This window comes from Manis javanica, chromosome 7 (assembly GCF_040802235.1).
Source record: "Manis javanica isolate MJ-LG chromosome 7, MJ_LKY, whole genome shotgun sequence".
NCBI classification, from domain to species: domain Eukaryota; kingdom Metazoa; phylum Chordata; class Mammalia; order Pholidota; family Manidae; genus Manis; species Manis javanica.
In genome coordinates this window covers 85,532,389-85,557,871 of record NC_133162.1, presented here as the reverse complement: position 1 = coordinate 85,557,871, position 25,483 = coordinate 85,532,389, and the positions used below count along the sequence as shown (strand labels likewise).

The window sequence follows — 25,483 nt, the reverse complement described above, 5'->3', positions numbered from 1 at the left end:
TTGGTGAAGGGGGGAGCCTAGTAAACATAATGTCCTTCATGTAATTGTAGATTAATTATACCAAAAAAAAAGAGAGGTGGATTGCTTATTGTAAAATCTGTAGGAATACCTTGCCTCCCCTGCCCCTGTATATGGAGTCTGTGGGCTGGGGTCTGCCATCGGCCACACATTGGAAGTTTGAGGTGGAACGTGTGTGTATGTGTGTGTGGGGCTGTCTGTGTACTTGAGCTTCCCTCATCTCTGCTCTTAGCACTACACCCTGACTCTTGAGGTGTCATCTGACTATTGTGATTGCCTATTTCAGTGTGTTTTAAAAGAACGATTGCAAAGCTATTCAGGAATATCAGCATCTTACTATGCTTATGGACAGTGATGTAGTGGGGTATGTGGTGGGGACTTGATAGTGGGGGGAATCTAGTAACATAATGTTGCTCATGTAATTGGACATTAATGATACAAAAATAAAAAAATACAAAATAAAAAAGAATGTCAGGTTTGGCATTTCCCTCTCTTTAGGTCAGTATTTCTGAGGAGGCGGTCCTTGGACCAGCAGAAACAGATTCATGGGAAGGTTTTAAAAATGCAGATTCCTTGGTCCATCCCAGACCCGACAGGTTTTCATCTCTGAAGGTGAGGACCTGCCATTTCCATCTTTTACAAGTTCCCTGGTGATTCTTAAATATGTGTAAGTCAGAATTACCACCGAAGATCCTCAGAAGAATGTCTTTTAAAGGGTCCCAAAGGGAAAGGACTTCTCCTAGTGCCTGCGTGTCCTGGGACTTGGCCAATCAAGTTGCCATAGAGGTCCCCTGCTCTTGCTGTGCCTGTGTTAGTGGACTTAGTCAGGCACCTGGGACCCCCTGAAGGATTTTCTGGGGTCATTTTCAAATATCCCTCTTGTAAATGGATTTCTCACTGCTTCCTTAGACAACTCCTGTCCTCCCACAGGTGCCAGAGCCACTGTCCCCTCTTCCCCTCCCTGCAGAGCTATACTCAGACCCCCCCACCTTGTTTCCCCTTTGTCATTCCTACAACTCAGGGGAGTTCACCTGGCATGTTTGTCCTCTTCAGAATCTGCAGAGGCTGAGCAGGTCCTGAGAGTAGAGCCAAGTGAGAAGAGGCCGAGAAGAAGGGCAAGCATGCATGGCCAGGGCTCGGGGGAGAGGCAGAGGTGGGAGGGGATGTCAGAGTGGTGGGTTTCCCAAAGACTCATGGCAGCTCGTAGGGCCACCATGAAAGGCTGAGGCCAGCAGCATATTCAAGTCATCTGATACTCTCCATCCCTATTAAGATCATCTGTGAAAAACTATCCTCACTTCTGCAGTCCTCCATACCCTTCCTTCAGTGCTACTGTCACTCCCCGAACACCAGGGATCCTATGCAAAGCTATGCACTCCTGTACTGCTGCCCCCACCCTCCCAACCAGGCCTTGACACCCTGTGGTCCTCCTGACTGCCCCTGAAGCTCCAGTGCACACACTGTGGACACAGCAGCCGTGTTGCTTGGGGCTAGAGCTCCATCTGACCCCTCTATTCTGTCTCTGTGCCCTCTCCAAGGCTCTGCCAGGCAAGCCACTGTGCCCCGCATGGACACCTTGGCAGTCTGGCAGGCTGCTAGAGACCTGGAGGGACGCCAACATGCAGCATTTCTCCTGTGGATGACGATCGACTTTGATACGTCCATCCTCCGGGGACGTTTTCAGTGTGCTGCGAAGTTTGAGGCCTGGGTAGATGGACACTTACATTCAATGTTAATTTGGTGCCAGTGAAAATTCTCATAGAGTGTGAGGGTGGGCTGTTTATCCCAAGGGCAGTACGGGCCCAAATACAAATCTTAATATAAGAGTCTTGGCAGCGGTAGAACAGTAATACTTTTGCTTTTTTTTTTTTTAAACCATTTTAACCATTTTAAGATACCTTTACTTTTGAAAATGTATGCATAGCTTAAAAAGTCTTGAGCTTAACAAATTTCCTTGCAAAGAAGACATCTCAGTTTCAGAAACTGCACTGCTACCTGGGCATAGAGGGAAAGGGCAATTCCAAGCAATGATGACTGTGTTGGTGTCATTGTATTGTATCCCCAACCTGCCATGTTTTTCTGTCATTGCAGGTGATTTTCAAAGCCAAGTCAAAGTATTCTCCAGAATTACTCAAATATCGGTAAGTATCCAGGGCATTTTTCTCTGCCATAACAGGTGGAAAGCTCATAGAGTATCCGTTTCTCTAGGTGGGGTTTGCACACATCACTCCTCTGTGAGCAGCCCCCAAACAGTCCTGCTGTGTTGGACTGCAAGTGTCATATCCATTGGCTGTAGCAGGCACTGAACCCCGACTTATAGGCCTTGCAGCATATTTACCTTGTTTAGAGACAAGAGCCAGGCATCTTTCACAACCAGGGAGAAAGCGGAGGGGAGAGAAGTGATGCATGCTGCATCGAAACCTTTCAGTGTCAATATGTGAACTAAGGGCCTCAGCAGAAGGAAGAAGGTTCCCCGAAAATGCCAGCTCATGGCCAGGTGTCCCTGCCACCCCCTAGGTACCTGTGAAGCTGTGGGAGAGCCTTGTCCCTCTGGGGCTTGGCCCTCCACCTGCTGGCCTGACCATCTCATCTGTAGCTGCTGACTGCTGGCAGGGGTTTTCTGGAACACCACAGTCCATTGTGTAGTTACTGTGACTCATTACACAGCTGCTTATTTGCATCTCCATCCACATCCAGCAAATGTGTTTTTGGCCATGGGGTATTCAGTCAGGCACCTGAGGCAGAAATGTAGTCTGTGTCCTTGAGAGGTACATGCTCTGTAAAGATGTCCTGAACCATACAAACACTTGCAGAATCAGGCCAAATAGCATGCTTGCAGGAGGTCTGTGCTGCTGCCTGTGGACTGTGAGAGTCCCAGGTACTTTGTGGACGTGAATTCTGTGCTGGGCTGCACAGGAAAGCCTCATAGTCTGGAAGGGAAGGCCTGAAATGGCATGCTGAATTTATGGGAAGAGGTGGATATGCATGTTTTTCTTGTGGAGAGGGTTCATAAATTTCCCCAAATTTTCAGAGAGGTCTGTGACTTTACAGCAGCAGAGCCAGTGGCTTTCTGCATGGTCAGACTTGGCCAGAAGAGGCAGGAGACAAGGTGAACAGAATGCATGAGGCAGGTGTTCTGATGTTGCTGCCCAGGAGACTTCCACTGCCAGGGGAAAAGCAAATTTGGCCAATCAATCTTCTTGAATCAAAATGAAAATTTAATTATTTTGTTACTTAAAAAATATGTAAAAATGTGTACATATCTTCTTTAAATACACATAATCAAATTTATGAAGAGTTTTTATTTGGAATTCTGTAAGTGTAATTTTTTAGAGATATAATTGATATAATGTTATGTTAATTTCAGGTGTACAACAACACAATTTGATAATTTGTGTATGTTGTCAGAAAAACTTTTTTCTTGTGATGAGAACTTAGAAGATCTTGAAAGTGTATGTTTTATCTGTCTTTATATATATATTTACACTTAATAAATATAATTGTATATAAGTACATGTTTATATCCCCAATTTTATACCCAAGGAAACTGAAATTCAGAAAGTATGTAACATTTAGTTTTAATGTATCTGCTCTCTCTGTTCACTACAAATGATGTTGGTCCTCAGGAAGACAGTTTAAAGAAGCAAGTCTGGGCAGACCATTCCCTCCCCTCTTTGCTAACACAATAGCTAGCTAGCCTTTCCTCTGCATGCATAGTCTCTACCCTCCATCCCCTGCAGATCAGCTGGGGGCCAGGGCTACGGAGCCAAGAATGAGACTGGAGTGGGTGAGGAATATTCTGATTGTATCATGGAGCCGATCTTCCCTTGAAAATGGTTGGCTGAGGCTGGGGAAATGAGGTGTCTTCTAGGCGTGAAATATGATAGCGATGGTCAGAAAGGAAGACAGTTTTAAACGTTAACCTCTTGGCACTTGGAGTGAGGTCTGTCAGGTGAGAAGATACGTGCGTGGGGCGGTATCTGACCCTTGAACCAAAGTACCAATAGCAAGATGGGCTGTTTTTATTGGGAGGGGATTTGCAGAGATGAAGAGAGAAGGGTAGAAATAAAATGGGATGAGAAAAAGTGCAAGTTTCTTGAAGCTATAGGGGGTTATTCCAGTGGGTTGACTCAGATCTAATAATTTAGTTACCAAGTGTAAAGAAATCCTTGGAGTTATTCGTGTTTGGGGAAATCTTCAGTGCCCTTTATTTAATTCCCCATTTTTCATAAGCCAGATGCCACTGTAGACATTTCAGGCCATGGTTTATCCCTTGAGATGCTTTGATATGTTCCCTTCTAGAGAGACTGGCTTTTCTCACTTAATCAAAACTCATTAGTCTAGAACTTGTTGAAACTTCCCATCTCAGGCTACACCTGTAGCAGTTGAAGATAATTTTGGGGAACAAACATTGTTCCCACAGGAACACGTTCCTTTGTGATATGGTCTCTTCTGCCCCCTCCTTTAAATCTCTCTCCACACCTCCAAATCTCTCTGTTTCTTCCACAGCTGCAGGCAAAGGGAGGAGAGCTAAATTTTGCAAGCTACTTTTTATTACAAGTTATGTAAGCTCATTAGAAAAAAGTATAAAATAGGAAAAGAGAGAATTTGTGAATATAGACATGTGGAAAGAAAGAAACCCAATCCACTGAACTGGCCCTTACCCCACCTCTGTAAATCCCCTCCAACTCTCAGGAAATACAATGCTGTATTTAGTTCCTTGTAGGTTTTCACACACATTTTGCAAGGTGGAGTTGTTGTTTTACTGCTTTTGCCTTCTGACTTTTTATCTTAATGTTAGGTGATAAGTACTTTTCCCATATTGTTTCACATCTCACAACCCAGCTTCTTTCTTTAAGACAATAAGACAGTAATGGTCTTTGGTTTAGCAAGTGGTCCTGTATGCCCGGAGAGTAGGATTTTATAGAAACCAAGGAGCAGGAAGATTTTAGGCAGAAAGATCAGCTTGTGTGAAGACAGGGAGGTGGGGACACCTGGATGGGCTTGAGGGCAACGAGTAGATGGGCTCAATCCTTGATTGACTGGCGGTGCAGCAGATACAGGGAGCACAGGCAGCTTTAGGGTGGGAGTGAATCAGGACCCTGTCAGTTTAGTTCTGAGCCGAAGGTGTAAGGCAGTGTGGTGGTGAGGATGCGGAAGGGGGCACAGATAGGAGAGCTGGTTTATAAAGAATGTGCTGAACTTGGCAACTGATTAAATGGGGGTGGAATCAAAGATCTTCACAGCTTAGAAGGCTATTAAAAACTCTGGTGCCTTTAACAGAAATGGAAATTTATGAAGTGCTGGAGGAGGGACATCAGGAATTGAGCTTGGATGTGGTCTGAGATGACTGTCTTGACAGCAGGCAGTTGGGAATGTGAGTCCAGACATGGGACAGGCAGTGGCTCTGGACAAGCTCTCGGTCGTACAGGAGCTATCATTGAAGCTCTGGGGGTGAACATATTCTCAAGGAAGAGGATATATAGAGAGCCAAGGATGCCGTCACTTGGGGGAAGAAGAGGGAGAGGAACAGAGGCTCCCCAGGGACAGGAAAACGAGGCAGGTGTGGCAAGGAGAGTTCAGTCTTTGGGCTCAGGGAAGAGGTCGTGGGCCATCAGGGGAGTCCCTGTGGAGGAGAGAAGGAAGGGAGCAGGTGAGGCTTTTTCTAGAAATTGCTGTAGATGGAAGGGGAAGCTACGGTGGGGGCTTGAGGCTCTGGGGGGTGAGGACAGAGCAGACACAAGACAAGAAGGCACAGGATTCACTGAGTGTCCTGGCAGCTCTGAGGCAGGTAGGAGTCGGTGTCTCCCTTACAGATGAGGATGTGGTAGCCGAGCATGGCCGGGAAGGAGGTGGCCTGCTGGCCACTGTATGAAAATTCCAGCTGGAAGGGGCAGCAGAGGCCATGCTAGCATCTGACAGGGTGGCGAGTCGTAGAAAGTGTGTGTGCACCAGAAAGGCTCCAGGAACAATGGGGCTGATTCCAGAGGGCTCTGGATGTTCCCAGCCTGTGTTCTTCACAGAAGCAGAGCAGACAATAATAAAATGATATTTTTAAAAAATGGGGCTTTCAAGGAACCAGAATGTAGACTTCTGGTGACTCCCAAATGATCCTGCTTTTGTCTCTCCTTCCATGCTGATTGCCCCCAGCACTGTGAGAACATGGTGAAGAAAGATAAATGCCTTAGTAATTTACCACGAGCCAAATACTGTACAGTACTCACTGTCCCACATGCATTCTGCATGGCCCCCCCAACAGCCCTGCAAGTCAGGTATAGAACTCCTGCTGTGCCTTGTACAGAGGAGGAAGCTGAAGCTTGGCCAGGAGAGGTACCTGGCCCAAGGTCACAGGCACTCTTCCTTTGCTACAATGTGGGCTCTGAAAATGATGTTGCCAACGATACTAAATTATTAATTGCAAGACATAAAATCCCATTCAGATTAGCTTGGATGAGTGGGGGTTTATGGTCTTGACACCAGGGAAGTAACACTGCAGCTGCACCTTGTCCGACTCCCATCTCCTCCCCCATCATGCGGGTGCCTGTCAGCTACTTGCTTTCTGAAGCTGGGCTAGAATCCAGGTTTCCGCGTTCCCACCTGTGATGTCTTTTGAAGATGCTGACATCACTCTCAGCTTCAAAGCAACTTTTAGTTGGCAGCTTTCTGCTTTTGGATTTACAGATGTATGCAACTTAAACCTATTTTTTAGCCAGCCTGTTCCCTATATACATGTCTACTGGATGATGTCCACCTGCAGTCAGTGTGGCATGGACAGTCCCGACGAGAATCTGAGGCTGCTGATTTCAGTTGTTATAAGTCTTTCTATAGACCTTGCGCAGGAAGGTCACTTAGGAAGTGTGCAGCATGGGGAAACTACAAGTTAGAAATGGCCCGTGATATATAGGTAGTTTGTGTCCATGCAGCCTTGGGCCAGGCCCTGGGCCGGGCAAGGACTGTTCCAGGTAGAAGCGAGTACTGCCCAGACTCCTACTGCCTCAGTGCCTTTTTTGGGGGTAAACATGCTCACAATCCTTAAAAACAACTTTTTTAAGTCTGTTTCAGATGATGTCACTAAGGCTCAAAAGGATTGATTTTGCCCAAGGTCACAGGTACAAAATTGTTCTGTTCTCACCAAAAACTCAGCTCTGCCTCCGAGCCCACGCTCTTTGCTGCCAGTGTGTCCTCGAGAGTAGCGAGCATTTGGTGGGAGCTGCAGCCAGTATGCACTCGTCTGGGTCCTCACCAGCCCCCAGTCAGGGAAGGTAAGGCTCACAGGGTGGAGTCTTCCTAGGGGCACAGTTTGTAGTTAATTTGTCTTTCTAATCCAGAATCTTCAGTGTTTAACTTTGGTGTGTTCTGCGTCTAGCAGTTAATCCCAGAATATCACAGTTTACTCTGGGTTGACCTGAACGTACACCAACATGCAGGGAATGGTGCTTTAAATTTCACCCTGGTCCTTTCCAGGTTACCCCTCCACCTGGCCTCGCTCTCCGTCAGTCTCATTTTCCTGCTGGTGAATCTCACCTGCGCGGTGTTGGTGAAGACAGGAGATTGGGAGAGGAGGGCTATCGTCTCCGTGCGAGTGGCCATCAATGACACACTCTTTGTGCTGTGTGCCATCTCCCTTTCCATCTGTCTCTACAAAATCTCTAAGATGTCCTTAGCCAACATTTACTTGGAGTCTAAGGTAAGGTGGAAACATGGCCAAGATCCTTCCATTAAACATGTTCTAAAAAGTGTCCTGGTTTGCAAACAGAACTCAATAAATACCCTTCACCCCTGACCTCCTGCAAATGATTAACCATCCTGTGGTTGCTGAAACCAAGGTGTGGAGTTCACTGAACTTTGTATGCAGGAAGAGTTCTATCCCAGGAGCCTCAGAGGGTATTGGAGTGTGCAGAATTACTGGCAGAGTTAGGTCTCTGGTTTAGCCAACCTTTTACCCTTTTACAGGATTAGTGGGGTTGATTGTGCTAATAATGTTAATAGAAGCACACATCTGTGCCTCTGTTCCAGGCATGTCATAAGCACTCTGTATGTATAAATAAATGGAATCCTCCCAGTTCTAGGGAGTAGGTATTTCCCCCACTTTGCAGATGAGGAAGCCATGGTGCAGAGGTCGGAAGCCTGCCCAGGCTATGCAACTTGCAGAGCCAAGATGTGGACTTGGTCTGACTGTGGGGCCTGTCCTCCTTCCCGCCTCTCATGCTGCAGTTCAGACTTGGTCCCAGATTGTCCGTGCCATGAGAGGGTTCCCTTGGACAGTGGGCCCTGCCCTGGAGTTCAGGATAACATTCCCATCATGTCAGTTGTTCAGAGGTGGAGCCCAACATGGCATGAGAAGAAAGCTCCTGCCTGGCCTCTTTTTGGGGGCTGTGCCTACCCTATTGAATCTCTGTCTTTTCCTCTCCTTTCATGTTATAAAGAAGTGCAGATATGCTGCATTGTGCTGTGGTGCCCCAGTGCCCCGGGTTAGCTTGACCTCAGATCTCCTGTCAGTGAGAAGCTGGTGACCTGTGGAGGTCAGGTAGCAGGTGCCCTGGGCTCTCACTGGCCAAGGGACCCCAGCCCCACCAGGCACATTGCCTCTCTGGGCCTTGACTGTCTCACTTGCAAACAGCTTATTCCTGGAGGTCCTCTGCTTGTGAACACAGAGACTTTATGGCCTGTGAACACCCACCGTCTGTCTGCTTTGCCAGGTGGCCCATCGGGCAGTCAGGTCATACGGGGTAGCTCCGTCTCCCATAGAGGCATGTGTTTAGTCATGATGAGATTAACATATGTGCTCTGTCTTAAAAATACAAAACTTGGCCAGGGCATCCTGTGATTTGGCTGCTCTTGCTAAATCCCGAAAGTTGGTGTGGCAGAGTAGTTTTTTCACTTATAAATTTTGATGACTTCTAGACTTATTTTACCTTAACTTCCTCTGTTATTTATATTGCCTCCCATATAATGGCTTTCCAAGGCTTTTAAAAACAGAATTGTAGTTTTAACAGGAGGTATTAATTTTAGATTGTCATGTGCCATTTGGATTACCCCTGTGGCAAGCAAGCTAAAGAATTACTATTGGCAAAATAAAATAATACCTTGGATTTAGTGTCTTCAAAAATAAATTTCAGTTTTTTGGTTATGTTCACTGTTTCTAGCTAGGAGTCCTTAACTGGCTTTGGAAATTGGTAGCTTATAAATTAGGGCACAAATCACTGGTTTCCACAAAATTCCACACCTTGGGTCACATTGGGCCTCCAGTGCTCCCAGCCTGGAAGATTCTGGGTTTTGAGAAAGGGCTCTCTGCCCTGAGCCCCCGTCAGCCACATAGCTCTCTCCCAGCCACCATCCCTCTGAGATTGTCGCTAAGCCAGCTGGGGATTGGGCTCAAAGGCAAGAGGGTTCTCTTGGAGCTGAGCAATGTGGCACTGAAAGATTTAATAGAATAAGCATTGACTTTCTTGTTTTTTACTCCCTAGCCTTAGGCAAATAACCCCTATTTTACATCTCCAAACCATGTCCCAGGTTTTGAAGTGTCTGTATGAAGATAATTTGAAAGTTCAGGAAGGGATGGGAATGAGGTGGGTTTAAGAAGGTTGGGTTTAACGTCTGAGGGTGGAGAGTTCTGACAGGAGTCAGGGGGAGTCTGCGGGGCCTGAGATCCAGAGCCCCTACCAGGTGTGAACAGAGGCCAAATTCTGGGAGGAGGCCCATGTCCTGGACCTAGAATGGTTGCATCCCTTACGGCTCCTGTTTTTCCAGGGTTCCTCCGTGTGCCAAGTGACTGCCATTGGGGTGACTGTCATTCTGCTTTACACCTCCCGAGCCTGCTACAACCTGTTCATCCTGTCATTTTCTCAGAGCAAGAACGTCCATTCCTTCGATTACGACTGGTACAATGTATCAGACCAGGTCAGTCAGTGCTGATGAGGTGTCACCTGAACAGTGACTCTGCAGCATCCTGTGTGGCAGAGAGGTATATACCCCTGCTTCTGATGCTCAATAGCTGGGTGGCCTTGAGAGTCACTTACCATGTGGTATCTGCATTCTCATCTATAAAATGGGATCATAGTACCTGCCTTATTCCAGCTCACATGTCTTTTGAGAAGATTAGGGTATATATATATATATATATTTACACACACACACACACACACATATATATATATATATTATGTATATACACACATATACTTCTTCATACTTTCCTGGGGCTCATGGGAAACATTTCTTAAATTTTTTTAAGTGCTTCCATATAAATATAAAATGGTCTTATTTAAAGGGTTGAACTTGCACAGGTAAAAACAAATTGTATTCAGGTTTCAAAAAATACATAAAACCATGACTTCTTAAAATAGAGCACATAAACTAATAGCATTTGCAGAAGTATCAACAAAAGTGACTGACGGTATTAAGGTGTTTGTAAAAGCTCATTTTACCTCTGGGATCAGTATGATACTCTTTTTTAGTGTATTCTAGAAATTCACAAATCAAATTATTAAGCAAATGAACAAAGGGAGTGAAATATCATCTGGCAACCATGTTCACAAAAGCTCAAAATAAGAAAGAGTGAGAATGAGTAAGGATTCTCTTGTTTGAAAGAGATGAATTCCTTGTCTTGAGACCTGGACAAAGTGCTGGGGATACAAAAATGGGTACTCACTCCCTGCCTGTAGGAGTCCATATCCACTGAGGAAAAGAGACACACCAAGAAGCCATTACAATAAAGAAATAGAACTTCTGTGATAGGAGTCGATTGGATTGAATTGTAAAAACTCTAACTTTTCTTAGAAAAATACTGGATACCTATCTATATACAAATCCACCTGTAAAATCCCAACAGTGCTCAAACCTGGACTGAATTAAGACTCTGGCAGAAAGAATAAAATGACCATGATACATCAAACCTGTGAGGACAAATGAAGTACAGAAGAGCACCTGGAAGGTAGTATAATTAGAAAGGGTTAAGACAACAGCGGTAACCATCATTAGTCCTAATGCAAACCAGCACCTCAAATATAGGATGGGACAGAATTGGGGAAGACATTGGTAAGGATGTTTTTTGAGGAAATCAAATATATAAAAGCCTGAACTTTAAAACAATGATAAATTAGAAATGTAACACACAGAAGATTTTATTATACACATAAAATTTACCATTCCGACCATTTCTAAGTGTGAAGTTCCAGTGTCATTAAGTACATTCACAGTGTGCAGCCTTCACCACCATCCATCTCCGGGACTTTTTCATCTTCCCAAACTAAAACTCTGTCCCCACTAAAGAACAGAGATTGGTTTCAACAAAATAATTATTTCAATTTTTCCTTCCATTTTAAGAGCTCATATTTATCATGAGTTTAAAGTATGATCATAGTTTTAGAATTCTTTTGCTTTTAGGGGTATTTTATTATGGATATATATCAAAACTCTCTGTTTCAACCAAAATAATCTAGGAGCAAGCAAAACAAATGGACCTAAGTTGCATGTGTTAATTTGTGTAGAATGGAAAAAGAACTGTATTATTGAGACATATCATAGGTGGAATAGGAGATGTAAATTGTGAGAGCAATCTTTTCAAAGAGTAGCGTGATTAGCTTTGGTTACTGCCCTTTAAATGCAATGTAATAGAGAAGACAAAAGGATTAAGTTGAAGTGATTGGCCCTTGATGGCTTGACTTGGGTGCTTTGTGTGTGAGGAAGTTATGTTTACTCAACCCTATCAAAAAGGTTGTCCTATTGAAGAAGGACAATAAGCCATAATGGGCCCTACAGGGACAGGGACAGGGAACACTCTACATGATGTCTGTTTGACCATCTCAGTGGGCCAGAACCCAAACATCCTGGACATGTTTGCTGAGAATTTTTTTTCTTAGTCTGGCCTGCAACAAGCTTTAAAGGGTAAAGAGTAGAATATGATTCATGTAAAGAAAAGTTTAAAAATTGACCTGTTTCTCTTAGGATAAAACTAAGGCTAACAGTAATATGCTGCTCTCAAAAATATGGAGCGCAACATAACATTGTCATTATTCAGTTGTTGAAGAGAAGAAAATCAGTTTAAAGTCATTATTCAGTTGTTGAAGAGAAGAAAATCAGTTTAAATTTGAGAGATAATTTGGGCATATGGGAAATTGTGGAAGGTGAAGTAAAAAAAACATCAGAGCTTTCTGCCTTTGAATATTTTGAGGATGGTAATTTATCTATCTTGTTTGGTTTAAATAACTCCGCACCTGAGGTCTGGACCGTTAGTATTATCTGGCTTCAGCATGCACATTTTAGGGGAGGCGAATTGTATCACATTAGAATTAGTCTCAGTTCACATAAGAAAGAAATCAGATTTATTTCCTCTGCGCTCTAATGACTCCATTTTGTCCCTCTTTTCAATAGGCCGATTTGAAGAACCAGCTGGGAGACGCCGGATATGTGGTGTTTGGAGTGGTCCTTTTTGTGTGGGAGCTCTTACCAACCACCTTAGTAGTTTACTTCTTCCGAGTGAGAAATTCTACCAAGGACCTTGTGAGTAAACCATTTTATATTTGCAGAAAATATCTCCTAATTCTAATCATAAACACAGCTAGAACTTTTTCTTAGATTTTCAGTAGAGAGCCTGTTCCATCCTATTATTATATAGAGTCCCTTGTTTACTTACTGAGACTTGCTTTTCCCCTAATTCTTTTTTGAGGGAAATTTATTTTTCAGTTTAGCTTTGTTTTACTAAAGAAATGAAAGTAAGTTGCATCTCAACGCCTGGATAGAGATTAACCATTTTCCTTAATGCACCAATAGGCTCACTAGTATTTGAGCTTTGACTTGATGTGAACCAAATACACTGGCAAAGGAAAATAATAGAAAATGGTAATTCAGTTCTTTACCCTTGTATTATGCTGGATGGCGATCAGGAAATGGGGTGCTAGGGAAATAAAAACATTGTGAAAATGCTAAATACCTCCCCTAGTTTGGTCACATTTCTGTTCAACCATCTTTATATAAATGTCTTTGAGGGCAGGACAGAAACTGCAAAACAGTAGACTGAGGAAGCCTCTGTGAGCTTTGATCCATAAATTATTCCATGTACACTAACTAGCGGTAGAATTTTGAATCACTGATCTATGAAACCCATAGAAGAGTAGAGTGGTTTTTGGCCAATATGAGAAAAGTGTGGGTGGTAAGGAATGTATAGATACAGTAATCAACCTGTTGTGTTTTGTTTGTTTTCTTATTCATCTCTGGGAAGTCACTAATGAGTCAGGAATAGGAAAGAAAAAAGTAAGACTGCAGGGCAGCAGGTGGTAAGAGAAGCACAGACTGATCGGACTCTTGCAGAGACAATGGCAAGGAGCAATGTTGTCTAGATCTCAGGAGCAGTTTCCTCCCCTTTATTACCTTCAGAACAGTGGTTCTGCAATTTGTCTGACCTTTACTTGCAGTGGGAAGACTTGGAAGCTTCTGTAAAGTCAAACCCTATTTATCTCCTCATCACTGGCAAAGAAACATGAGAAGTAGGCAGAGGATTCTGCCTACTTTTCATTGCCTTGTTTTTTATTCCCTCTTTTGAAGAAAGAAAGCTCAAGTTTTCTGGGAACCTTGTTTGACTAAGGGATAAGTGAGGGGAGTCTTAAGCAAAAATCTCAGTGCCTAGTGAGGCTACATGGAGGCTTTCCCTTTGCCTTTTCATCACTTCTGTTTTCATCATCTAGTGTTTCAGAGGCTTAGGAACTATACTCCCTAAACCCATGGCAGTCTAAGGAGTGAAAGGATAATGTGATGTTGTTAAAAGTACTAGTTTATTAAATGAATACAGAATAATATTGGTAGCCTAATCTGTACTCTCAGATCTCATTATCCAGGGAAACATGTCATCCTTAACATCTCTATATGTATATAGAGTTACTTGGCTATTGTGTTTGAATATATCTACTGTTTAGGATGTTACTTAGAGTGTGGTTCTCAAACTGGTCTCAGAACACATCACACTGATAAATTATTTTTTGTTTTGTATTAATTTTTAAATTTGTAATTTTTGTTGAAGTAGCATTGCCATTGTAATAGTTTCAGGTGTATGATATGATTTGACAATTTTATACATTTGTTCATCATGGTAAGTATAGTTACCGTCACCATACAAACTTATTACAATATTATTGACTATATTCCCTATACTGTACTTTCATCCATGTGACTTATTATTATAATTGGAAATTTGTATCTCTTAAGTCTCTTCACCTATTTTGCCCATCCTCCCATTCCTCTTCCCTCTGGCAACCACCAGACTGTTCTCTGTATTTGGATGTGTTAACTTTATAGATTCCATATGTAAGTGAAATCATAAGGTATTTGCCTCTGGTTTATTTCACTTAGCATAATACCCTCTAGGTCCATCCATGGTGTCTCAAATGGCAGGTCTCACTATTTTTTAGGGCAGAGTAATATTCCATTGTATATAAACATCTTTATTCATTCAATTATTGATGGACACTTAGGTTGCTTCCTGTATCTTGGCAATTATAAATAATGCTGCAATAAACATAAGGATGCATGTATCTTTTTGTATTAGTATTTTGTTTACATTGGGTAGATACCCAAAAGTGGAGTTACTGGATCATATGGTAGTTCTGTTTTTAATTTTTGAGAAGCCTCCATACTGCTTTCCATAGTGACTACATCAGTTTACATTCCTACCTACAGTGTATGTTCCCTTCCTTCATATCCTTGCAAACACTTGTTACTTCTTGTTTTGATACTAGCCATTCTGACCAGTGTGAGGTGATACTTCATTGTGCTTTTAATTTGTATTTCCTTGATGATTCATGATGTTGAGCATCTTTTCATGTGTCCATTGGCTACCTGTATGTCTTCTTTGGAAAAATGTCTATTCAATTCCTTTGCCCTTTTTAATCAGATTATTAATTTGTTTGGTGTTATGAGTTCTTTGCATATTTTGGATATTAACCCCTTATCAGACATATAATTTGTGAATATATTCTCCCATTCAGTAGGTTGCCTTTTCATTATGTTGAGGGTTTCCTTCACTATGCAGAAGCTTTTAGTTTAATATAGTCCCATGAACTTTGCTTTTGTTTCCTTTGCCTGAGGAGACATATCCAGGAAAAAAAGCTGCTAAGGCTAATGCCCAAGAGTTTACTGCTTGTGTTTTCTTTTAGGAATTTTACGTTTCAGGTCTTACATTTAGGTCTTTAATCCATTTTGAGTTTATTTTTGTGTATGGTTTAAGAAAGTAATCCAGTTTCTTTCTTTTCCATGTAACTGTCCAGTTTTCCCAACATCATTTATTGAAGAGGCTTTGTATCTTTTCTCCTTTGTATATTCTTGCCTCCTTTGTCATAGGTTAATTGACATATATAAGCAAAGGTTTATTTCTGAGCTCTCCATTCTGTTCCATTGATCTATGTGTCTATTTTTGCCAGTACTCTGTTTCGATTACTATAGCTTTATAGTATAGTTTGAAATCAGGAAGCATGATACCTCCAGTTTTGTTCTTGTTTCTTAAGATTGTTTTGGCTATTTGGGGTCTTTCGTGGTTCCATATAAATTTTAGGATTATTTGTTCTAGTTCTTTGAAGAATGTCATTGGTATTTTCTTAGGGATTGCATTGAATCTGTAGATTGCTTTGGGTAATGTTACCATTTTAACAATATTAATTCTTCCTATCCATGAGCATGAATTTTATGTTGTTTTCAATGTCTTTCATCAATGAAAGTACAGGTCTTTCACCTTCTTGGCTAGATTTATTCCTAGGTATTTTATTCTTTTTGGTGTAATAGCAATTCAGATTGTATTCTTAATTTCTCTTTCTGCTAGATAGAAATGCAATTGACTTCTGTATGTTGATTTTGTATCTTCCAGCTTTACTGAATTCATTTATTAGTTCTAATAGTTTTTCGGTGGAGTTAGGATTTTCTATTTATAGTATCATGTCATCTGAAAATAGTGGCAATTTTACTTCTTTACTAATCTGGATGCCTTTTCTTTCTTTTTCTTATGTGATTGCTGTGCCTAGGACTTCCAGCACTAAGTTGAAGAAAAGTGGTGAGAGTGGGCATCCTTGTCTTGTTCCTGAACTTATAGGAAAAGCTTTTAGCTTTTCACCACTAAGTGTGATGTTAGTTGTGGTTTGTCATATACAGCCTTTATTATGTTGAGGTATGTTCCCTCTATACCCTCTTTGTGGAGATTTTTATCATGAATGGATGTTGAATTTTGTCAAATGTTTTTTCTGCATCTATTGAGATGACTATATGGTCTTTTTCCTTCCTTTTGTTAATGTGGTGTATCACATTGATTTGCAGATGTTGAGCCATCCTTGCATCCCTGGCATAAATCCCACTTGATCGTGATGAGTGATCCTTTTAATGTATTTTTGAATTTGGTTTGCTAATATTTTATTGAGGGTTTTTATATCTTGTATATCAATGATACTGGTCTCTAATATTTTTTGGTAATGTCTTTGATTTTGGTATCAGGATAATGCTGGCCTCATATGTGAATTTAGAAGCATTCCTTCCTCCTCTAATTTTTGAAATAGTTTGAGAAGGGTAAGTATTGTCTTCAAATGTTTGGTAGTCCATAGTATAGGGACTAAAGTCATATAATCCTGGACTTTTCTTTGTTGGGAGTTTTTTGATTACTGACTCAATTGTGTTACTAGCAATTGGTCTTTACAGATTTTCTATTCCTGATTAAGTCTTGGAAGACTGTATGTTTCTAGGAATTTATCTATTTCTTCCAGGCTGTTCAATTTTTTTGCACATAATTTTTCACAGAATTTTCTTATAATACTTTATATTTCTGTGGTTTGGTTTGAATTTCTCTTTCATTTGTGATTTATTTGAGTGTTCTTTTTAATCTTGATGAATCTGGCTAAAGGTTTATTAATTTTTTTTTCAAGGAACCTGCCTTTAGCTTCATTGATTTTTTCTATTTTTTCTTTAGTCTCTATTTATTTGTGCTCTGATATTTATTATTTTCCTTTTTCAACTTTAGTCATTGTTCTTTTTCTAGTTTCTTTAGATGTAAGGCTAGATTATTTGAGATATTTCTTGTTTTTTTGAGGTAGGCCTGTATTACTATAAACTTACCTCTTAGAATTGCTTTGGCTGCATTCCAAAGATTCTGAACCATTGTGTCCCAGTCTCATTTGTCTCCATGTATTTTTTTATTCCTTTGATTTCTTCATTGATCCACTGGTTGTTTAATATCATGCTATTTAGCCTCTGCATGTTTGTTTGTTTCCCAGTTTTTGTTGTTTGATTGATACTAGTTTCATACAGTTGTGGTTGGAAAAGATTTTTGATACAATTTCAATCTTAAATTTAATTATTGAGACTTGTTTTGTGGCCTAATATGTGATCTGTCCTGGAGGACCTTTCCTGTACACTTAAAAACAGTGTGTATTCTTGTGATTTTGGATGGAATGTTCTGTATATATCTGTTCAGTCCATCTGGTCTAATTTGTTATTTGAAGGCACTGTTTCCTTATTATCTGTCTGGATATCTATCCATTGATGTAAAATGGTTGTTAAAAGTCCCCTAATATTGTACTGCTGTCACATTTTTCCTTTATCTCTGTAAATATTTGATTTTTATTAGGTGCTCTTATGTTGGGAGCACAACTATTTACAACTGTTACATACTCTTACTGGAGTGACACCTTTATCATTATGTAATGCCCTAGTCTCTTGTTCATTCTTTGTTTTGAAGTCCATTTTAAGTATTGCTATTCCAGATTTTTTTTTTTTGCTTCCATTTTTTCATCCCTTCATTTTCAATTTTTCTATGTCCTTAGGTCTGAAATGAGTCTCTTGTAGACAGCATGTAGATAGGTCTTGCTTTTTAATCCATTCAGTTACTCTGTGTCTTTTGATTAGAATATTTAGTCCATTTACACTTAAAGTAATTATTGACAGGTATGTACTTATTGCCATTTTGTTAATTGTTTTCTGGTTGTTTTTGTAGTTCTCTCATCTTTTCTTCTCTTGCTCACTTCCCTTGATTTGATGACTTTCTTTAGTATTATGTTTGGATTCCTTTTGCTTTATTTTTTTGTGTACCTGTTATAGGTTTTTGGTTTGTGGTTACCATGAGGGTCATATGTAGCATCCTATACATACAGCAATCTATATTACTTTGATGGTCACTTAAGTTTGAACACATTCTAATAGCACTTTAAAAAAAATTATTCTCCCATGTTTTGTATATATATCCTAATTTACATCTATTTTGTATATCCCTTGACTAATTTTTGTGTATATGATTTTACTTTTATATTTTGAACTTCATACTAGCTTTGTAAGTGATTGATCTTCCCCTTCAGTGTATGTCTGTTTTTACCAATGAAATTTTTTTCCTTTCATAATTTTCTTTTAGTTATGGCCTTTTCATTTTAAAGAACTCCTTTTTGGAATTTCTTGTTAAACTACTTTAGTGATGGTGAAGTCCTTTTTAACTTTTGTCTGTCTGGAAAACTGTCACTCCCTCAACTCTGAACGATAACCTTGCTGGATAGAGTATTCGTGGTTGTAGGTTTTTTTTTTTTTTTTTTTCCTTTTCAGCACTTTGAATGTATCATGTCACTCCCTTCTGGCCTGCAAAGTGTCTGCTGAAAAGTCAGCAGATAGCCTTCTGGATTTCCCTTGTATGAAACCAGCTGCTTTTCTCTTGCTGGTTTTAAGATTCTCTCTTTAATATTTGCTATTTTAATTATTTTGTGTCTTGGTGTAAATCTCTTTGGGATCATCTTATTTGGGGCTCTCTTTACTTCTTGGACCTATGTGTCTGTTTACTTCCCCAGGTTAGGGAACTTTTCAGCTATTGTTTCTCCAAATGTCTTCTGCCCTTTTCTTTCTTCTCCTGAGACCTCTATTATGTGAATGTTGTTTCACTTGAAGTTGTTGCAGAAGATCTCTTAGCATCTTTTCCTTTTTAAAAATTCCTTCTTTCTTCCATTCAGCTTGTCTTCCACTATCCTGTCTTCCAGGTTGCTGATCTATTCTGCATCCTCTCATCTGCCATCGATTCCCTCTAGTATATTTTTCATTTCAGTCATTGTATTCTTCAGCTCTGACTGGTTTTTATATTTTGTCTTTATTGCAGTCCTCCCTGAGTTCATCCATTCTCTCCAGTCCAATTAGCATCTTCATGACTGTTACTTTGAATTCTGTCTTGTAGACTGCTTATCTGTCTCACTTAGTTCTTTTTGTCTTGTCCTTCATTTGGAACTTATTCCTCTGTCTCCTCATTTTGTCTGCTCCTTGTGTTTCTATGTATTAGTTTGGTCAGCTTTGTCTCTAGGCCTTGAAAGTAGTGGCTTTGTGTGGAAGGCATCCTGTGGGGCCCAGCAATGCAATTTCTGGTCACCATAACCAGGTATTCCAGGGGTACCCTCTGGATGGGCTGTGTGTGCACTGGTGGGTAGGCTGACTGGCAGAGAGGACTGACAGCAGTGTGGGGGCTTACTGGTTGGTGGGATTAGCCCCTAGGGCTGAGAAGCCCAGCCGCAACTGCTGCAGATATGTTGGGGGGTTGGGCTGAACTGCTCCCCCCTCAGAAATTGCTTTGGAGGGGCATGATGAGTTCATGCTGCTTGGTGTGGCAGGGCACTAGTAGCTTTTTAGGGACACTGGTCCTAATTGAGGCTGCCTGCTGGGTGTGGTAGTGTGGGAGCTGTTTTGGAGGGGCACCTGCCAGGGCAGTTGGATTGGGTCCACAGAGGAATGCTGCAGTGGGGTGAACAGTGCTAACAAGATAGATAATGTCAGAACCAGTACCTGCCAGCAACAGGCCAGCTAGGCTAAAGGAAGGCAAGAGAAATGGTGCACACCAGCACTTCCATTACTGGACAAAGTTCCAATAGATGCCTAACCCTCTAGCACATACCCTAAAATTTGTCAGTTATTCTCCTTCCTGTATAGACCAGGCTTTTCTAACAGCTGCTTCCATGCTGTTTCTCAGAGTGAGTGATATAATCTTCTGGCTCTTTAAGAGCAGTCTCAGTTTCCTATAGCTCTCCTGCTCTACCAGAGTGAAGCCCTGTTGGTTTCCAAAGCCAGACCTATGGGGGCTCATCTTCCTGTTACAGGTCCCCAGGGTAGGGGTGCCTGATGTGGGGCTTGATCCCCTTGCACCTCAGGGAGGACCATCACACCTTTAATATCCCTCCTACTTGTGGGTCACCTTGCCAGGGTTTTGGTTCCAAGTGCACCTCTGTTCCTCCTACCCTTCTCAATGTAGCCTTCTCTTTACATCTTTAAAGAGGAAAAGTTGTTCAGCTAGTCTTCAGGTTGTTTTCAGAGTGAGTTGCACCATATGTAGCTGTGGCCTTGATGTGTCAGTGGAGGTGAGCTTCAAGACCTCCTCTACTATCTTCCCAAGATCCTCCTTTGCCCATTTATAAATTGAGTTCTAAGAGTTCTTTATATAAATGGTTTGTCAGGTAGATGATTTACATAAATTTTCTCCCATTCTGTGGCTATCTTTTCACTTTTTGAAATACAAGTTTAAATTTTAAGTGCAGTTTATCTGTTTTCTTTTGTGGCTTATGCTTTTGGTACATCTAAGAATCCTTTGTCCAGTCCTAGGTCATGAAGATGTGTCCCTATATTTTCTTCTGAAGGTTTTATAGATTTTACTCTTACATTTAGGTCTTTGATCCTTTTTGAGTTACTTTTGGTGTATGTGTGAGCTAAGGGTCCAACTTCATTCTTTTGCATAGACATTCTTGAAGTGCTACCAATAGCAAATTTCAAGGCATTCTATACTATGTAAGTTACACTTGGTTTCCTATATTTGGCTATATTAATCTTAGAAAAGCAGGAGTTCACAAATATCATAAAACAACTTTGTTTTACACCCTTATCAGTAAACTTTTATAAATAAACCACTAATGATATGTAAGTACAAGGATGACAAATGCTGGATTTTGTGCCGCATTTGGTTAGCCATTTAATACAATTATGATATGCTTACTTAAAATAAGTCACTTGAAATATCCTGAGAGGTGAAATCAGCTTGGGGACAGAACAGGATGATGGAAACTGGATTTAGAAAGCTTCTCAAAATTATTTCATTATTATTGTTTTAATTTGTTGTGAATGCTCACATTATGATGCAGATTTATATGCAATTTTGGATTATTAAGTTTAGCTAATTTGGACATTGGCTGGTTTTTTAATAAGGGATTAGAACAGTGATAATTCTTTTGTAAGAAGATTTTTGTCCATACTAGTAAGAGAAGTTGATACCTCTTAATATAAAACTAGTAAGAGAAGTTAATACCTCTTAAATATAAATATAAGAAGATTTTTGTCCATACTAGTAAGAGAAGTTAATACCTCTTAATATAAAACTAGTAAGAGAAGTTAATACCTCTTAAATATAAATATAAGAAGATTTTTGTCCATACTAGTAAGAGAAGTTAATACCTCTTAAATATAAAAGCAACTGAAATGAACACTCCAGCTGAACAGGCAGCCTCCATCCAGATGAGAACATCTTTAGTTTCCTGCAAGAAAGAGATCGATCTTTGTCTAATGGGAGGCACCCTGTCTGAAAATATACTAAACAAGTTACTGTCCTTCTAGACCAACCCTGGAATGGTCCCCAGCCATGGATTCAGTCCCAGATCATATTTCTTTGACAACCCTCGAAGGTATGACAGTGATGATGATCTTGCCTGGAACATTGCCCCTCAGGGACTTCAAGGAAGGTAAGACCATAGTCCTAGTTATGTTAGGTATGGTTGGGAGGATGAGGCTGCAACAATGAAATGGATTCAAAGTAGAAGAAAATGCCTATGTAAAAACCCTGGATCTGGCAATAGGGTGAGGCAAATGGGAAGAGGAGGGTAAGGGCCTGGGTATATGGGACTAACTGCAGGCAGTGGAGACCCAGTCCCAGGATTCTGCACTTTGCATACTTCAGCCACAGCCATGGCCTGAGAAACAGGAGTGATTAGCTACTGGGATTTCCCTCCCACCTGCTTTTTTTTAGGAGAGCCAGGGCAGAAGCTTTTATTGAGAGATACAGTAAGAGGACAGAGCACCTGGCTCACACCAGGAGGGGATGTGAGAGCCCATGGTGGTGCGTTGTCTAGGGGTTTTATAGGCAGTTGAGTATTTTTGGGAATGTGAAAAAGCTTAGGGGTGTGGACTTCTTAAGTGGTCCCTGAATATTTAGAATTAACATAAGGAATTTCCTGCTTTGATTTCTTCCTGGGATACCTGTGTCTTGGTCTGGGAGCATATCAAAAGGCTGCCCAAGGTGGGCTGAGGTATTGTCTGTTTGCTAAAGAGTAAGTTAACAATCTTACTTCTTAAACTTCCTGGGTGTTAAAATGCAATCTGATCTTTAAGATGGAATCCTTCCTGTCCTTCACTTATGTTGTTTAGGCCTGAGCCTGCCTGCTATATTAATTGCCCAGGTTACTTATTACTTGATTAGGGGTTGGAGGAAGAAAAGCAGCATCTGGGTAAAGTTAAAGATAAACGGCCTTTTAGCAGGTTAAAGTAAATTTTACAATAGCCTCATTTACTTGACACAAACAAGACATGGGCTATGCTGAGGCATTTTCTTATCTGGGAGCTGTTCAAACATTCCAGGCCAGTTATTCTTGGCTTTTTAGTTTTAACTAATCTTCACTGAAGAATGCTTATATTCCTAGTTTGATATTTTACTTTAGAGAATTAATGTGACTCTGACTTTGCTTAATTGTTTAATACGGAGTTTTGGTAGAGGTATTTTTCCAGAGGCCCTCACCCTACTCTGACTACACCCTTGGTCCCTGTCTCATTCCCCCCTCTACAGATAGAGACCCTAGCTGCTGCTAGGGAAAGGGGGCGACCACCGCTCTGGCTGCTTCATGCTGAGAAGGGGCACAGTAAAGGGTGCAGTTAGGTCTCCATCACTGGTCAGTTGAGAGGGCCTTGGAAGATGGGCACTTCTATTACAGATTCCATTTCTGTTACTATTTGCAGTTTTATGCCTTCTAGGCAAGATAGAACAAATCATGTTATTAGGTTAAGTAGCAACGTCTGGAGTTGGATTTTTCATTCTGGAAGAACTTGACAAGGAGATTAAGAATGCATGGCTAAATATGAGGATTAAGACTAGTAAGATTCTAATTGAATTTATGGGAGAAAACAAACATCTGGAGAATCATAGCCAAATATCTTGGGGAAACTAGAATTCTGGATCTAGTCTATGTCCCAGTGACTAGTATTAGGATAGTATAGATAAGGCTGCATTATTGAAACAATGAAGGCTCTGTTCTGATAGGGACTATGTGTGTTGTGTCTGGAAATGAAATGCAAGTATAATTTTAGCACCAGTTATTTAAAATCAGGCTGTATTGCAGAAGATAAATTTCTTCCGTTTCAGGGGGTTTAGTTTAAAAACCTCCCAATTTTTGAGGATAATGATGAACCCACTAAGCAGAATAGATTTTAACCAAAAAAAAAAAATTTAGAAAACTAGTACCATATTATAGTAGTCTACGGGACTTTTGACTATTTTCCTTCCTTGTGGCAAAATATATTTAGCTGCATAACCTTATTATATTGTATACTTCTTTCAGGGGTCAAGCCTCTCTAATGAGAGACTTAGTATTGAAGCCACACTTGTGTGAAGAAGATAAGGCACTACCCCCTTTTACAGCTTAGGGATCGAATTGCTCCCAGTTCCTCAGAATGCATGCCAGAGGCGTGTCTGGCTTTAAACTTGAAGAGGAAGCTCCCATCCAGAAGAGAGAGAAAGACAGGTGTGTGAAACCTGGTCGGCCCTTCTCTGTGAGGGCATCCCCTCGCCTTGGAGCCTAGGGACAATGGTCAGTCACCTCCTCTTCCAGGCCTACCGGACTTAACCACTCCTTACCAGCGTGGCCTGCACCTTGCCTTGATTCCCCTCTTGCCTTCCCACTCAGCAAGTCGCCTCGGAGCTCTGGATTTAGTGGGACCTTACCAGTGTGCTCCTACTTTATGGCTTTTGGGAGTTTTCCTAGTTTTTTCTACACAAGCTTTAGTCATTCCTTGAGGACCCCCTGCCTGTCCAATAAGTGAAGGGTCTGTGTGATCTCTCGCTGCCAGAGCCTTGGTCAGTCACAAGCCTGTTTCACTTCCTTGGGGCCACAGAAAAGGAAACTAGCCCAAGGATGACTGCCTCTAAGGAAGGCAGATCAATAGAATAGAGCCATTTACATGTTGGTCTCAGGTTTCAGCTTGGTTACTTTCCAGACGTCGTATACATTACACAGGAGAAAGTGGTGTAGGCCTAAGAGGACTGATTTGAATGGGAAGCAGGGGAACTTTTTCCAAGGCCAGAAGATAAAATTTAGAGGCTGCCACGGACATTTATGGGGGAGGGGGGTCTATACTCTTAAACACGAGTTTCTGCCACTGCCTGGAATTATCCTGCTAGTCACCCACTGTAAGAAATCCGATCTGTGTGTGGGACAAGAGGTTGGGGGGTCATCTGCAACTCTCCCATAGGTTCACTCAGCACCATCGGATCGATCAGCCAGTGCTGAGATCCAGGACCACTGTCTACTAGTCGGTCTGCTCTTGGAGTCCGCAGATAAGGATAGGAAAGTAGGAAATCGGCTCAGCCACTCCCCGACATTCCCGTCCATCTGGAGGCAGGGGATCAAGGAGCGGCAGACACCAGGAAACCTTTCACCTGAGATTTAAGACTGGTAGTCGACGCTAATCGTCTTATAGGTGGCTAACAGGTGCCCAGACACTTTTTTGTGAGAGAAAAAGTACAGCATTTAGTCAGGAATAAGAGTGAAGTGTAGGTCTCCTACCTTGTGGTGGTGAGCATGAGGTTTTGTGAAATTAATGAAGTTAGAAGAGAGTTTGGGATGCCCCCTGCTTCACCTAGAGGCCAGGGCGGCCTGAAGAAGCAGGCTGAAAGTCGAGAGACAGAGGGAGACACTCCTCAGAGATACCCAGTTGGACTGTCGGGGTCTGATTCCAGACATGTGGGCCTTTGAGAAGCTGCTGAACTGTAGCCTCAGCCTAGACTCAGGCAGTTGCCCACGGCTTTCCTCAGTCCCTCGCATCCAAGGAGATGCCTCTGAAAGGGAATCCTGGCCTCCACTCAGGTGACTTTCCCAGTTCCCAAGGGAGACGGGGGATCCACTGAGGGAGACATAGGGGAACATGTCACTCAAGACTGAGAACAGCAGCCGGGCTAGTCCCATTTATTTAAGTGGCTGACGAGTGCCCGATGTGTGCCATAGACAGCTTCTTTCTATAAGGACAGTGAAAGAAAAGGCAGGCTTAGATGCCGATACTCACCACTGAGGTTATCCTGGATGAGCCCCCAAAAAATGATGCCGGGGTTCTTGTTTGCAGAATTGAAGAATGAACTTAGCAAACAGTCAAGGTAGGAGAGTCAGGGCAGAGACTTTTATTGAGAGATACAGTGAGAGGACAGAGCTCCTGGCTCATGCCAGGAGGGGACAAGAGA

The 25,483-nt window shown here is 41.6% G+C and overlaps 1 protein-coding gene across 4 annotated transcripts in view; it reads left to right on the top strand.

Annotated features, from left to right (window-relative positions):
• Positions 1-25,483, top strand: part of GPR137B (G protein-coupled receptor 137B) — a 74,059-nt gene that overhangs the window by 17,376 nt on the left and 31,200 nt on the right. For 2 of the 4 annotated variants that reach the window (XM_073241260.1, XM_017676189.3), the window contains exons 2-7: positions 517-630; positions 2,110-2,159; positions 7,483-7,705; positions 9,769-9,918; positions 12,391-12,519; positions 21,601-21,725. In XM_073241260.1, coding sequence (XP_073097361.1) covers positions 517-630; positions 2,110-2,159; positions 7,483-7,705; positions 9,769-9,918; positions 12,391-12,519; positions 21,601-21,725 — 791 coding nt within the window. The remainder of the gene's footprint in view (positions 1-516; positions 631-2,109; positions 2,160-7,482; positions 7,706-9,768; positions 9,919-12,390; positions 12,520-21,600; positions 21,726-25,483) is intronic. The other 2 variants (XM_037007311.2, XM_017676190.3) reach the window with 2 other exon arrangements.